Here is a 14027-nt window from a genome sequence, read left to right as displayed (position 1 = left end):
GTCGATATATGTTTAGAGTAAGAAAGTCCTAACTTGAGCTCAAGTAAGCTTAATAAAATTTGGTGTAAGACTCCTCTGATCTCATCAATTGCCCTATAAGAGAGATTTGATTTGGGTCATCACCATTAAGAACTATGGAGTCTCATGTCCAAAATTTGGATAAGAATTCAGAATCTGTGTGCTCCAACATTTCCTTATATCTTCTATAACATGGTAACTCATATGGAGGATAACCCCTAAGCACATGAAGATGATCCTCATATTTGTTAACCATTCTATTATTAAGATAGTTCTCTCAATTCCTTGGTCTATTTATTTATTGTTATTGTTATAATTGTTATAGAGATGTTTTTATATATAAATTGATTTGCTTTGTTCATTGTTCTTTTTGTAGGATAAGTAAAAAAAAAAAATGCGGGCTGGTACAATTAAATTGGAACACTATACGATAATTTAACCAAATAAATATTCTGAACTTTCTACGGGAAATCAAATGGCAAGATTCTAGTAAACATGAAATTGTTGATAAAAAGTTTACATTAAAAAGTATATAGTATATGGCTAGTAAATCCATGCAGCATCTCATTTTTCTTTTAAAATTTTGATGATAAAGCCCCAAAAAAAAGTGGAAGAACTTGCAATACTTTGTCAGAGAACAGAACGGGGAAAAGGATCCAAATTCTGCCTATTTATAGGCACATTCCTCGTGAAATCCACCGGCGGACGATGAATATCAGCCGTCAGCGACGGAGAGTCCCGTCGACATCATCATCACCTTGAACTCCTCAAAGCTAATCATTCCGTCGCCGTTTCTATCGACGCCACTTATCATCTGTCGACAATCCTCTACCGAGCAATCGTCCCCCAAACTCTTCAGAACCTCGTGCAATTCCTCAGCGGTGATCGATCCGTTTCCATCGATATCGTAGACCGAAAACGCCTCTCTTAGACTCTCCAACAGCTCCTCAGGATCGATCTCTTTAGTATTTAACTCCACGAACTCCTGCAAATCGATGAATCCGTCTCCATCAGCGTCAAATTCCTCGATCATCTTCGCGAGCTCTTCCTCCTTAGCGTTGTGCCCTAGGCTCCCCAAAATCGTGCCTAATTCCGAAGAAGAGATCTTTCCATCACCATTCACATCGAATTTCTTGAATACCTCCTCGAGTTCCGCTATCTGAGCCCGTGAATCTTCCAATGAAGATCCAGACCCTAGCGTCGTGGACGCGGAGACGAGCGGAGAATCGACGGAGGCGAATGGCTTCTTCTTTCGGCAGAAAAGAGATTTGAATCCCATGATTAATTCCTCTCTTCTGCTACGAAGAAGAATCCAACTCCAAAACCGATTTCAGAAGGAATTGAAAATCGGAGGATTGAGGATGAACATGAAGGATAAAGGAGCCATCATCGATCAAGAAAGTAGAAGAGAATTTGGGGGGAAAATTGAAGCGGTGAAGGAAACTGGGGATTTCAGATTGGTTACAGTTCGTTAATTAGTAAATATATATATAGAGAGAGAGAGAGATTAACAAAGAGGATGAATGGCGCTAATTAGGGTTGGGATTTATTCCTCTCTCTTTTTTTCTTTTTTTTTTTCCTTTTATTAATCTTTATTTTTTTATTTTTTCCCAAATATTTGGTGGGAGAATGTATGAAGACATTGTCATGGATGGTGCATGCCTATGTCATCAAGTGTATCGGGTCGAGAGTTTTGATTCAATTGATTTAATTGGTGCATGTCTTATTATCCACGTTAGTAACCTGAAACGTTACTCTCCAGACCCAATTATTTCCATGTATGCAAACGCTCTGTTATCCATGTAATTTGTAACGTTACTCTCCCAACTAAGAAATAAGTACCACGACTTAAATAGCATATAACTCAAAGAGAAGGAATAGACAATTATTTGAACGAAATTAAATCTTTTTTTAACTCAACGATTACGAGAATAAGACTCGAGTCACCCAATTTCATCCACCGAAATTAAAATAATAATCATTGGTAAATTTGAATTTATGAGATCCTTAATATTTATGAGAACAGCCGTGTGGACTAAGAGGCATGGAGAAGTCCACAGAGGGTTGCTACGGACTGCGTCCTTCTTCTGCCACTTAAACAGGGAGGAAACAGCGGTCATTCAGGGATGGCGGGTTCTGTTTTTTTTTTTTTTTTTTTTTTTTTTTTTTTTTTTTTTTTTTTTTTTGAGGCTTTTTGATCCCAAAAGTATTATGGCCGCTTGGGCTTAATATCACTACTCACCCATATCTCAAACCCAACTCTTTTACTTTCTCCATCTCTCTCTCCTCCCTCTTTCTTAATTCTTTCATTCATCTAGAAACTTTCTAAACCTCTCTCTCTCTCTCTCTCTCTCTCTCTCTCTCTCTCTCTCTCTGTTATTCTATGCTTCATGGGCTCTGAAGGATCCAGGGTGGTTGGTGAGTTCTTCAAAACCCTAATTTTCTTCTCTCCTTTCCTTTCCTTTCCTTTCTGGGTTTTTATCTTTTGATTTCAATCTTCGTTTCTTTGATTACTGGATCGTTGTTGGTTTATTGGGGTTTTCGGGATTCTGTTTTTTTTCCAATTTGGAGTCTGGGTTTTGATGGAATTGTTGAATTGTTCATAGTTTAAGTGATGGGTTTACAAATTCATGTTGTTCGTGTGTTTGATTAATATTTATTTTGTATTCATAAGCATGGAACTTCTTTGAACTATTTGATCAAGCTGTTTAAATTTATTGTTCTCAGAGTCATGGATGATCGAATTAGTTTTTATAATGACAGAGAATAGTGTAATTTGAAACTTACTGATGAATTTTGAGTTCTGATAGAGCAATGATCTTTTTCCTGTTTCTTACTCCTGGCTGACCTCTGCAAACTAGGACTTCAATATCATAACCTCTTCTGGCTATGACTTGATTAGCCCTTGGATTGATTGGCTTACCTTTGTGAGGTTGTATGGAACCTAGTCCTTCTTGTCAATTCCATTTCCCTCTTCTTTTTGTGGTTTGTGCTACTTAGTCCTAAAGAACATGTATGCTTTGCTCTTGCCTATCCTGAGCCGCGAGTGAGGCTGGAGAGCAAAAAAGAACGAATGGATATTGTAGGATTCCCCAGAAATTCTTTGATTTTTTTCAGGAGTCGATGGAGTCAGGCGAAGCCCTTTCCTTCCCTTTACTTTAGGGCTTGCTTGCCTTTATAAGTAAGGGAATAGTCCAACTTTTGGCCCTATTTGGCATCTAGTACTTTCTATTCCCGGTAACACCGTTTATGTCCCTAAATCAACCTGATATTCCGTGAGTTGTCCGACCTGCCTCGATCCTGTTGGACCTTCAATCTCTCAACTGTTGGTTCAATTGGTTCAGTTTTCAACCAGTACTTGGAGTCACTCGGTTTCTTGTTCCTTATTTCCTTTCCAGTTTTTGTTTTTGGTTTCAGTTTGGTCAGAAAATCAATTTCAGTTGAAGTGTATGCACCATTAGAAGTGCTTAGATCGATGAAAGATCAGGGATGTAATGAATCTTGACCATAGGAGATGATGAAACCATCCGAAGTGGTCTATGCCATTTAGCTTGGTGAATGATCGTATAAGATTTTATTGAAGGTGCTCGAAATCCCACGTTGGCCACCAAGGGATAGTTGGAAGACCTTAAAAGAGGTCATCTGCTTTCAAGGAATTTGGATACCTAACATCTTTAGATGTCCAACATCGAATCAAGAATTTGGTCGTCCAATAATAACGGATTCTCCAAATATTTCCCCAATGGTTTAATATTGTCCACTTCAGGCATAAACTCTCATGATTTTGTTTTTGGAACTAACCAAAAGCTCTCATACCAGTGAAGATAATTGTCCTTGTTTATATACCATGGATCTCTCTTTTCCTTAACTAATGAGAAACTTTGTTTGCACCTAACAATCCTCTCTCCTCTAACAAAGTACCACCTTGAGCCTCCCTTCATTTGTTCACCCCCGATTGCCTGTGAGAGTTGCTCTTATCAAGCCCCAAAGCAAAGCCAAATTGAACACAACCATGGATACTCATTGTGGGATATACTTGGTGTCAACCACCATCGCGCCTTAATCTCCTCCCCTCGAACAAAGATAGAGTCTACCTATTAGTCTACCCGACCTGATAGGACTACTCTCCATACAAAGCCATTTGATTCGATAGAGCTCTTGCCACATCTCAAGCACTATTTGTCCAATCTAGGGACTCATCTCACAAGGCTCACTAATTTTGTTCATAATTCGAGGATCTCACAAACACAACTAAGTTTTAAAACCATGGCTTTGATACCCTTGAGAAATGTAAGAATTCCTACCGTTAGCCTGTTTACTTAAAATTCCTTCAACATGCCTTCAAAACTCAGTAAAATAACCAACTATGACATGCCCAAGTAACAAAGAAGCCAGTAGCCAAGCATAGCCCTCCAGGACAGTCAATTTGCATCCTTGAGGTCTTGATTTGAGTTAACTAGTATGTCCTTATTAGATCTTGGTTCTAACTCTCTACCATGAAAAATGACACACCATATCTGAGTCATGTCTTGCTTTTTATGTTTTCATAGACCTCATTAAACGCGATTGGTTTTATCAGTTTTATGATACAGTTGTATTTCTTGTGTATGTGCTTGTATAATCTATATGCTGTTCTCAAAAACTTTTTATCCTGTCTCTCTCTACGGTCCACCTCGAATCGGATTCTGGGTGTTATCTGTCTTGAAACCCATAGAGTCAGTTACTTGTGTTACAACTTTGAAGCATGATAGCTTTAGCTTGCTAATTATATCTCTTTGCTTGACCTATGCCATCTGTTTGTTTTCAGTTCCTAGGAATTTTAGATTATTGGAAGAGCTCGAGAGAGGTGAAAAGGGGATTGGGGATGGAACTGTCAGCTATGGCATGGATGATCCAGATGATTTGCTAATGCAATCTTGGACTGGTACCATTATAGGTCCACCTAATGTGAGTTTCAACTTTTCTGCTTACAGGTTGGATCTTTTTCTTGTTTGCATGAATTTGAGGTATTCTCTCAGAAAATGGATTGTATTTACTCCTAAGTTGTTTGCTATGAAGATTTTGTCACAATTTTGAAAACGAGTAAGCAAAGAAGATGCCAAGATTTTAATTATACTGCTGCTTTGTCTGAAACGTTCTAGAATTTAACAAACTTGTGGGGATAGCTGAGAGTTTATGCATCATCATAAATGGTTTATCTTGCTTGTCACTTAATAAAGATAAGCGTCTTTGGTTGCCAAACTTGTTAATAACTCCTAACCTGCTAGGACCGAGGGTCTTTCTCACCTCGGTTTGAGAGGGGGATGAAACATTCCTTATAAGAGTGTGGAAACCTCTCCCTAGCCGACGCATTTTAGAATCGTGAGGCTGACAACGATACGTAATGGGCCAAAGTAGACAATATCTGCTAGGGGTAGACTTGGGTTATTACACTCTCTTTCCCTCGCGTCTGTCTCTCTCGATACGTAACATAACTGTTTCTGTTGTTTTTCCTTATTAATTTTATATGTTCTCAAATGCCTACAGTTCGCCCTTAGCTCGTCTCACTTAAAATTTTATGGTCTGATGTGTCGTTTTAGACTGTTCATGAAGGGCGAATCTACCAATTGAAGCTATTTTGTGGAAAGGATTATCCAGATAATCCACCAGCTGTTAGATTCCAAAGTAGGATAAACATGACATGTGTCAATCCCGAAACTGGAATGGTATGAACCATTTCTTAAAGCCATTTGTAACCATTTTATAACTGGAAATAATGTATGCTTGCTAAAATTACCAGGTTGAAAGTAACCTCCTTCCCATGCTTGCAAAATGGCAAAGGGAATACACAATGGAGGATATATTAACTCAATTGAAGAAAGAAATGATGTCCTCACAAAATAGGAAGCTGGCTCAGCCTCCTGAAGGTGCTTATATATCACCATTTAGATCATATTTTCTTTCTTTACTGCTAAAATGTTCTGCTGCTGTCATTTAAGAACCGTTTTACTATTTCGAAACACTACTTCTTACCTTATTCGTAGACAAAGCTAATTTGAAACGACGTTTTCAGGGAACGAAGAGGGAAGGACAGAACAAAAGGGGCTAGTCCTGAAATGTTGCATTCTTTGATTCGGGTGAGAATTTGTTTCCCGATAAAGTTTAGGGACTAAATTTGTGATAAGACCGAGCTATACAATAATATCATAAGCTGAACTCGTGCAGATTTTGGGCGTACAGGGAGAATCAGATTGGTGAATGCTGAAGGCTTCTAAGATAGCAGTTAACATAGCAATTTGAATTTGGCAAGCTCCCAAGAAGGAGCTTAGTTTTCTGAAGTAAATGATGTGTGTTATGTAAGGATGAAGCTTTGAAGATGGATATTCTCAGTGTAAATGAATTCTTCTATATCATCAACGTTTAAGCTATAAATGTACTTAAAATATATGAGTTTGGTTATGGGTTTTTTACCAAATGAACAACAAAAAATAAGTATGCATTGATATTGTTATATTAAAATTCGAAGCGGATGATATCCCATTTGCATATCGATACTCGAACCATCTTGGTCAAGTCATTTCGAGTACGAATATCGCGTATCGAAAGTCTACCTCCCACATGTTTAGTTGAGTTGATCAACTTCCCTATCAGTTCTCATCCACACAACCCTTATTAATACATATCTTTGTTGATCCATAACCAAATCCTTCCCACCACACAATCAATCACGTCCTCAACCTCTCAAAAGAAACTTATAAGGCACAAACTCTCACAAGATATTCATTGCACACCCAATTATGTTTATTAAATACAAAATTTTGGGTCCAATCATTATAGGTTGCCCTACACGTTGCATTTAATACACGTAATAGTTCGAACCTCTTTTTAATCAATCATTTATCCATATAGCACTATCTAAATGACTTCTCTTCCCTAAACCACACTGCCTATTCAATAGAGCTCTACCACGAATCTTCAATATGACTACACCGAGACTCAATTAAGTTAAGATAAGGGCATGACTTAACTTTGATACTATCTATAGAAACAACGTGTAATAACCCAAGCCCACCACTAGTAAGATTGTCTTCTAATAGACTTTTGCTTTCGAGCTTTCCCTCAAGGTCTTTAAAACGTGTTTACTAGTAAAAAGTTTCTACACCCCAGAAATGCTTTGGTGCAATCCACCCCTTTTGAGGGCCCAGCGTTCTCGCTAATACATCGTTCGATGTCTGGCTCTGATAATAGTCTAAATTCACCGCTAACAGATATCGTCACTTTTTGGGCTCTCTCTTTCAAGTTATTACTCAAAGTTTTTAAAACGTGTTTGTTAGGGAGAGTTTTCACATTCTTATAAGAAATGTCTCGTTCCCTCTCCAACTAGTATGAAATCTCGTCCATCAAACCTCTATAATAATATAATATTATCTAACTTGAGTCTAGGTGTTGTAGCTTTACTCTCAATTTTCCCTTGTTTTCGCTTGCTTAATTAAGGTGATACTCAAACAATGCAGAACCAAAATCGAACACAAACATTAAAAAATAAATTTTTTTTTTAAAAAAAAGTAATAAAAAAAATAGGAGGTCGGCATGGGCACCGCCGTTAACGAGTGGGCGTCCGGAAAGTAAGGGGGATATAATAGTCTTTTTGAACAAAAGAGGAGACGTGGCGTCAAATCCATGCTCCATTACTTCCACGCTTACAGCTAACAGAAACCCGTTTTCCCTCCTTTTCCATTTTCAACGTACACGCAATCTCCTTATTACCCCTAATTTTTTTTTTTTTTTTTTTTCATTAAAACTGTCATCTTTCCTAATTTGTCCTTTTACAATACTGCGTCGTTTTCAAATTTTAAAAATATTTAAAATATTCAATTTTATATTTAATAATAAATTTTATGTCCCATAACATTTATGTCCCACTTTACTTATAAACTAAAAATATATATATATAACTTTATCTTATTATAATATTTGAACATGACATTTAACGATTCAACCGACCCAACTTTTCTAATTACAAACTCGAAAAAGAGACCTAAAAATTTATATACTTAAATATAGGTTTTTATATCAAAATATTTTTATTTTATTTACTTTTCAAATATCTTTCTAAAAAAAATTATATTAATAAAATTCGACTGATTAATAAAATTATTAAAACCATTTGAAATTGATGTATAAAGAAGTTGGCTTTGTGAATTTAAGCATTTTTTAAATTTTTTCTAATTTTTTGATTTTTTTTCAAAACTTCACAAACATGTGAAAAAGATTTTTTTGGGTGAAAATTAAATAACATTATAAAAAAGAAAATCTATGGGTGGTGGAAGACTTTAAGTAGTGCTAATAATCTTTAATTTTAAAAAAATAAAAATTAAAAATTAAGCTAAATTAATAAAAATACTTTCTCTAATAATTTTTTTTTTTAAATAAAAGGTAAAGAGTTTGTAACAGCTTAAAAGCACCATTATTTTTTACCTAAAAAACATAAAAAAATATATATAATTTAGTTTTATTTAAAAAAAAAAAAAAAAAAAAAAAAAGAATGAAAAGAAAATAGATATGGAGTGGAGGACAAGTCAGAGTTGGAAGACGTCAAAAAAAGAGTGTATATAAGGAGGGGAGTAATGGTCCCATTTTCATATCCTCCAAAACGCACCGCTTAATTACCAAACCAAAATTACAAAAAGGCCCTCCTCTCTCCTTCTTCTTCTTCTTCTTCTTCGTGTTCTTGTTCACCATGACTGAACTCTCGACTCTGTCATCGAGCCTCAGCGGAGAAGGTAAATTCCCAAAAACCCCCCCAGAATTTGTCGAAATTGCGTTTCTGTCATTTTGATTTTAGAAGGTATGGGTCACCTATGGTTGTATGCAGGGAACAACGTGCTGCAGAAACACGTGGCGTTCTTCGATAGGAACAAAGATGGGGTGGTTTATCCATGGGAGACCTTCAAGGGCTTCCGAGCAATTGGCGCCAATTTCTTATTGTCCGCCGTCGCCGCCGTTTTTATTAACGTTGGACTCAGCTCTAAAACCCGACCGGTAAAATCCCTCTCCTCTCAATACATAATTTTAATTATTTTGGAAAATAGAAAAAAAAACACACACACACCAAAGCTGAGCACACCGTCCAGTGTCGGTACAACCTTCTTGTTAGCACATCTCTCGATGTTGTTCTGATATCATTTGTAACAATTTAACCCCGTCGCTATATATATACCCACATTGCTTTTGCAGGGGAAATTTCCAAATTTGATGTTCCCAATTGAGATAAAGAACATCCAACTTGCCAAACATGGAAGTGATTCTGGCGTATATGATCAACAGGGAAGGTAGTTTTTTTTTTTTTTTTTTTTTTTTTTTTTTTTTTTTTTTTTTTTTTTTTGCTTTTAAGTCCTCCTATTTATCACTAATTGCGTCCAACTACTCTCAACTTTATAACTTTTACCCTAAACTAGCACCTAAACCATAAATACAAGAAAGGGAGAACAAAGACGGTCTAGTTTGCTAATGGATCAAATTAAGTTATTCTATGAACGAATACCTGATCTTGAATATGTGTATTGATGTGCTAATACAAGCGTGCATTAGATATTGATTGTTTATTCAGTTTATGTATGGCTTCAGTACCGACTTTGTTTAAGATGTTAATGCACGTGTTTGAATTGATATGTCGTTTATTAAACCATTTGATGATAGAATGACGACGACCCAATAGGCGAAATATTTTGAAATTCGTGATTGTGAATGGCAGATTTGTTGCTACGAAATTTGAAGAAATATTTGGGAAGCATGCTCTAACCTACCCGGATGCGTTGACGGAAGAAGAGGTGAAAGGCTTGCTAAAGGCAAATAGAGAACCCAAAGACTACGGTGGATGGTTGGTTTCTTCCGGAACTCTTCCTCAAATTTTTAAAATTTTCAATTTGATCCTTATAGTTTTTTAAATTTAGATTTCGTCCCTATAATTTCAATTTAGTTTTAAAAACTTCAGTTCGTCACTATATTTATTTTTGTTAACTGTACAACAACTATCTCTCACCCACGTGGATAATCTCATTTATTTTTACCTATAATTTTTTACTCTCGACCCTAAACCTCAATACAAGCAGCCAAAATTTACAATTTAACCCATGGAAATTGATATGATTTATGGTATTTGTTTAAGGGTTGGTGCATGGGCAGAATGGACAATTCTGTACAGTCTTTGCAAAGATGAGAATGGCTTGCTTCAGAAGCAAACTGTGAAGGCTGTTTATGATGGAAGCTTATTTGAAGATATGGAGAAAGAGAGAGCATCAAAAAACAAGAAATGAAAAACATTTTCATTATTTACTTATTTCTCATTTTATCCCTTTTAATTTAACAAATGTGTGTAATGCTACAAATTGTTTGACTTTCGTGTGATCCCGATAAAATGTATCGTTTCTCGCGTTCGTATTTTTCTCAGTTTCAAATTTTATATATTTGTTTCTATTAAAATCTGTATTGCAACTTAAATTATCAAAAGATTCTCGTGGAAGAATTACAAGACATCTATGTCTTGTCTTAAAAACTCGTAATTAAGATCGGAAAAAGTTAATTGCATGGAATCAATGGAACATATAAAATACCCATTGGAAACCTTTTCTCTTCCATCATCTCTTTGAAAATGGCTTCATTTCTCTACCTCTTCCTCCTCCTCTTCATTTCTACTCTTCCGCCGCCGTCCATGGCAGCCCTCACCGGCGAGACGTCTTTTGTTTACGGTGGCTGTTCTCAGTCAAAATACACACCCGGGTCAACCATTGAGTCAAATATCAACTCCCTCCTCACTTCCCTCCTCACCTCCTCCTCCTTCACACTCTACACTAACTTCACCGTCGCCGGCGACGGCGACGGCCACGGCGACACTGTATACGGTCTATTCCAGTGTCGTGGCGATCTCAAAAACGTGGCATGTGGCAAGTGTGTGACTCATGCTGTGGCTCAACTTGGGTCTATCTGCCTGGACGCGTGCGGTGGCGCGTTGCAGCTGGAGGGGTGTTTTGTGAAGTACGACAATGTTAGCTTTTTGGGAGTGGAGGACAAGAGTATGGTGGTGAAGAAGTGCGGGGCGGTGATGGGGTATGATTCCGGTGGGTTGGCTAGAAGGGATGCGGTTTTGGCGTATTTGGCGGCGGCTGATGGCGGCGGTGGGTATCAGCCGTTTAGAGTTGGTGGGTCCGGAGATGTTCAAGGATTGGCGCAGTGCGTTGGGGATTTGGATGCGGTGGAGTGCCAGGATTGTGTTGCGACGGCGGTGGGCCGGCTTAAGGCGGACTGTGCGGCGGCCGGGTGGGGTGATATGTTCTTGGGGAAGTGCTATGCTCGATTCTCCCATGGCAATGTCCGCCCCCGCGCTGGCGGCGGTGGAAATGGTATGTTTTCTTTTAATATTTAATTTTGGGAAATTTAATTAATTAATTAATTAATTGCTTATTTACTCACAACGCTTCCATGTAATAGAGATTTACTTGCTAAAATATTTTAATAAATTTTACTAAATAATATTAATAAATATTTAAGAAAATGAACAGAGAAATTTTTTTCCGTTAACTAAACTAGTTAGAGATAAAAGATTAGATTATGTATTTCCCGCCCGTCTTATTTAATTTTAATAATTAAAAATATTGAAAAAAATATTTAGGATGAAATAAAATTAGAAAAAAAAAAAAGGTACAAATTTTGTAAAAATTATTTATAATTTTATTTGCATATAAAGGTGTGAAGTGGAGGTTTGAGTCAATGTGATGATTGCTTTCTCATCTTTTCATGCATTTAATTTAACATATTTTTAATTTTTCACTTTTCAAAAATAAATTTTGAGAAAAGTATTTAAAAGAGAGAAACAAAAGCAATTTAAAAAAGGGTGTATTTCATGAATAAATTTAAAAAGAAAATAAATATTTTGATCCTTAAATTTTATATTTTGATCGATGGGAATAAAAGTTATCTCTATCCAATTGAGTAAAAACGGTAGAAAAGAGAGAATTTCAATAAAGGAAGATCCGTGGAATTTATTTTTTTAATTTATTTTCCATTTAATTGGTTTACAGATAGTCGAAACGATGACGTTGAGATAGAGAAGACCATTGCAGTAATAATTGGACTCATTGCTGGAATTGCCTTCATCGTTGTCTTCCTCGCTTTCCTAAGCCATTATTGTGACAAACAAAGAGGTATTTATGCAATTAAATTATTCTTGATCAATTTTCGAAGAATCATTACAAAAATTTTAATTATTATTATTTTTTTATTTTCTTTTCACAAAACTCTTCAAAAAAAAAATTAATTAAAGCATTATTCAAATCATAAGAACGTACAGTAAAAAAAATTTAACCAAATTCGTTCGGTATTTGAATCTCCATAGGTGGCAAATGAAGTGAATTTTGAAATGGATGCAAAAAAAAAAAAAAAAAAAAAAAAAAAAGTTCATTGAAAGAAGCTGCAACGACAACAAAGAGAAAAAGCTCATGAGATTCGACATGTCGGACCCACTCAACTTCTAGCTTTATCCTCATATGAATTTACATATTGTTTGTTTTTTTTTTTTTTTTTTTTCTTTCCCACTATTTGATATATTAATTGAGAATATATTTGATTGAATTCCTTTTTCTTTTATGGGAGAAAAAAGGAAAACAAAATTGTACTATTGGATGTGTGTTATTTGGTGGGTTTAATGAAAGTTTCTATGCTCTCTACTTTATATTACTTAATTAAATATATATTTAATTAGATACCGAAATTAATCAACTAATCAGCATTTAACGTCATCCTTTAACTATGGACGACTATGTACAATATCTCAAGCGTTTGCCTACTAAAAAAGAAAAAGAAGTCAAAAAATTATTAATCTACGATTAGGCAGAAGTACGTGGCCTTATTATAACCTAAGAGCTACAACATAAATGCATAATCAAACTCTCGTGACTTGATTTAGCTCACGTTGTCAAGTTTGAGTATTTTGGGTCGAAAAATGCAATCATAGCTCATAATGGGACCCTCTTTCTTCTTTGACAATTTTTTTTTTTTTTATAAGTAGGGTTGGATGCATAGTATTTCTTTACACATAATTCATATATGCACACAAGAACCATCTAAGGTTGACTATGTGCTAGTGTACGCTTGTGTTGTCAAAAACTAACTAAAAGAAAGGAATGCATATCATGTTATGGTGTATACGTCCATACAAACTATATTAAAAAAGTATCTCGTGCTCATGACATACAATATGCATGAGACCCATGTTTTTAAATCATGGTACATAGTTACGATGTACATCATACTTTGAAAAGACGAAGAAACCACATAAATACCGTGCAGAATATAATGAAAAAATAGAAGACAAAACTAAAGAGTTTGAAACAAACGATATAGGATAAAGAGTAGAAGAGAATAGAATATGAAACTTAACTTTTTTTTTTTTTTTTTTTTTTTTTTTTGTAGAACCAAGATTCTATACAAGAATTGGAGTAGAGAGAAGAGGGGAAAGGTGTTGTGGTTCTTGCATCAATTCCAAACCCTTTGGTATCAATTCCTCCACTATTGGCTCTGCCCACTAACCATTTTGTCTCTATCATTCAAATTTTGCGGTTGAAATGGTGTTTTGTGTAACTTGTTATTAGTGTCACCGACACGTGAAATATAGTGTCCTCGCTCCTTCATCCCTCCCTCTTGCCCGCGCTCCTTCCTCATGTCCCTCGTGCTTTTTTTGTTTTGGTAACTCTCTCCTATTTTCAAGTACTGATTAAGTTCTTCCTTTTGTTTTAGGAGTTTTTTTTGTGACACTCAAGTAATTAAGGAAGGGTATCTGAAGGAGAGCGATTCTAAGGATAGGAAGTCACTACCTATATTAATAAGGTGCATCTTCCTTTTGGTGACTCAATCATAGGAAATTCATAGATAAGTCTGTTTTGTTTGGAACAATTCTATGTTGAGTGACCTCTTGGGAATTTTCCTCAGATGCATGTGAGACTGTGAGTGATGACAAAACATGCTAAAAGGACTCG

General features: G+C 35.9%; 4 protein-coding genes across 7 annotated transcripts; 3 read left to right on the top strand and 1 right to left on the bottom strand.

The window, feature by feature from the left end:
- Nucleotides 1-502: 502 nt before the first annotated feature.
- On the bottom strand, nt 503-1489 carry LOC111777148 (putative calcium-binding protein CML25). The gene has a single exon (XM_023656993.2). The coding sequence runs from the start codon at nt 1295-1297 to the stop codon at nt 734-736; it is 564 nt and encodes a 187-aa protein (XP_023512761.1). The 5' UTR covers nt 1298-1489; the 3' UTR covers nt 503-733.
- Nucleotides 1490-2268: 779 nt separating this feature from the next.
- LOC111780638 (ubiquitin-conjugating enzyme E2 variant 1B) lies at nt 2269-6456 on the top strand. Of its 4 annotated transcripts, XM_087117699.1 has the most exons (7): nt 2269-2363; nt 2394-2436; nt 4826-4965; nt 5598-5723; nt 5798-5924; nt 6071-6134; nt 6223-6456. In XM_087117699.1, exons 2-6 carry the CDS (start codon nt 2409-2411, stop codon nt 6127-6129), a joined length of 480 nt encoding a protein of 159 aa, XP_086973825.1. In that variant the 5' UTR covers nt 2269-2363; nt 2394-2408; the 3' UTR covers nt 6130-6134; nt 6223-6456. The 4 variants fall into 4 exon arrangements, with proteins under 4 accessions (XP_086973825.1, XP_086973831.1, XP_086973829.1 ...); XM_087117705.1 differs by having other exon boundaries at nt 2274-2436; nt 6238-6456; XM_087117703.1 differs by having other exon boundaries at nt 2274-2436; nt 6209-6456.
- Nucleotides 6457-8614: 2158 nt separating this feature from the next.
- LOC111778559 (putative peroxygenase 4) lies at nt 8615-10439 on the top strand. Its single transcript, XM_023658498.2, has 5 exons — nt 8615-8780; nt 8873-9039; nt 9235-9329; nt 9752-9877; nt 10166-10439. Exons 1-5 carry the CDS (start codon nt 8738-8740, stop codon nt 10311-10313), a joined length of 579 nt encoding a protein of 192 aa, XP_023514266.2. The 5' UTR covers nt 8615-8737; the 3' UTR covers nt 10314-10439.
- A 194-nt stretch (nt 10440-10633) lies between these two features.
- LOC111778487 (plasmodesmata-located protein 6) lies at nt 10634-12729 on the top strand. Its single transcript, XM_023658385.2, has 3 exons — nt 10634-11396; nt 12075-12197; nt 12389-12729. The coding sequence occupies exons 1-3, from the start codon at nt 10649-10651 to the stop codon at nt 12397-12399; spliced, it is 882 nt and encodes a 293-aa protein (XP_023514153.2). The 5' UTR covers nt 10634-10648; the 3' UTR covers nt 12400-12729.
- Nucleotides 12730-14027: the final 1298 nt, after the last annotated feature.

This window comes from Cucurbita pepo, chromosome 1, assembly GCF_057944985.1.
Source record: "Cucurbita pepo subsp. pepo isolate OVF chromosome 1, ASM5794498v1, whole genome shotgun sequence".
NCBI lineage: Eukaryota > Viridiplantae > Streptophyta > Magnoliopsida > Cucurbitales > Cucurbitaceae > Cucurbita > Cucurbita pepo.
Note: the sequence above shows the minus strand (reverse complement) of the source record. Positions and strands in the feature narration are given on the sequence as shown.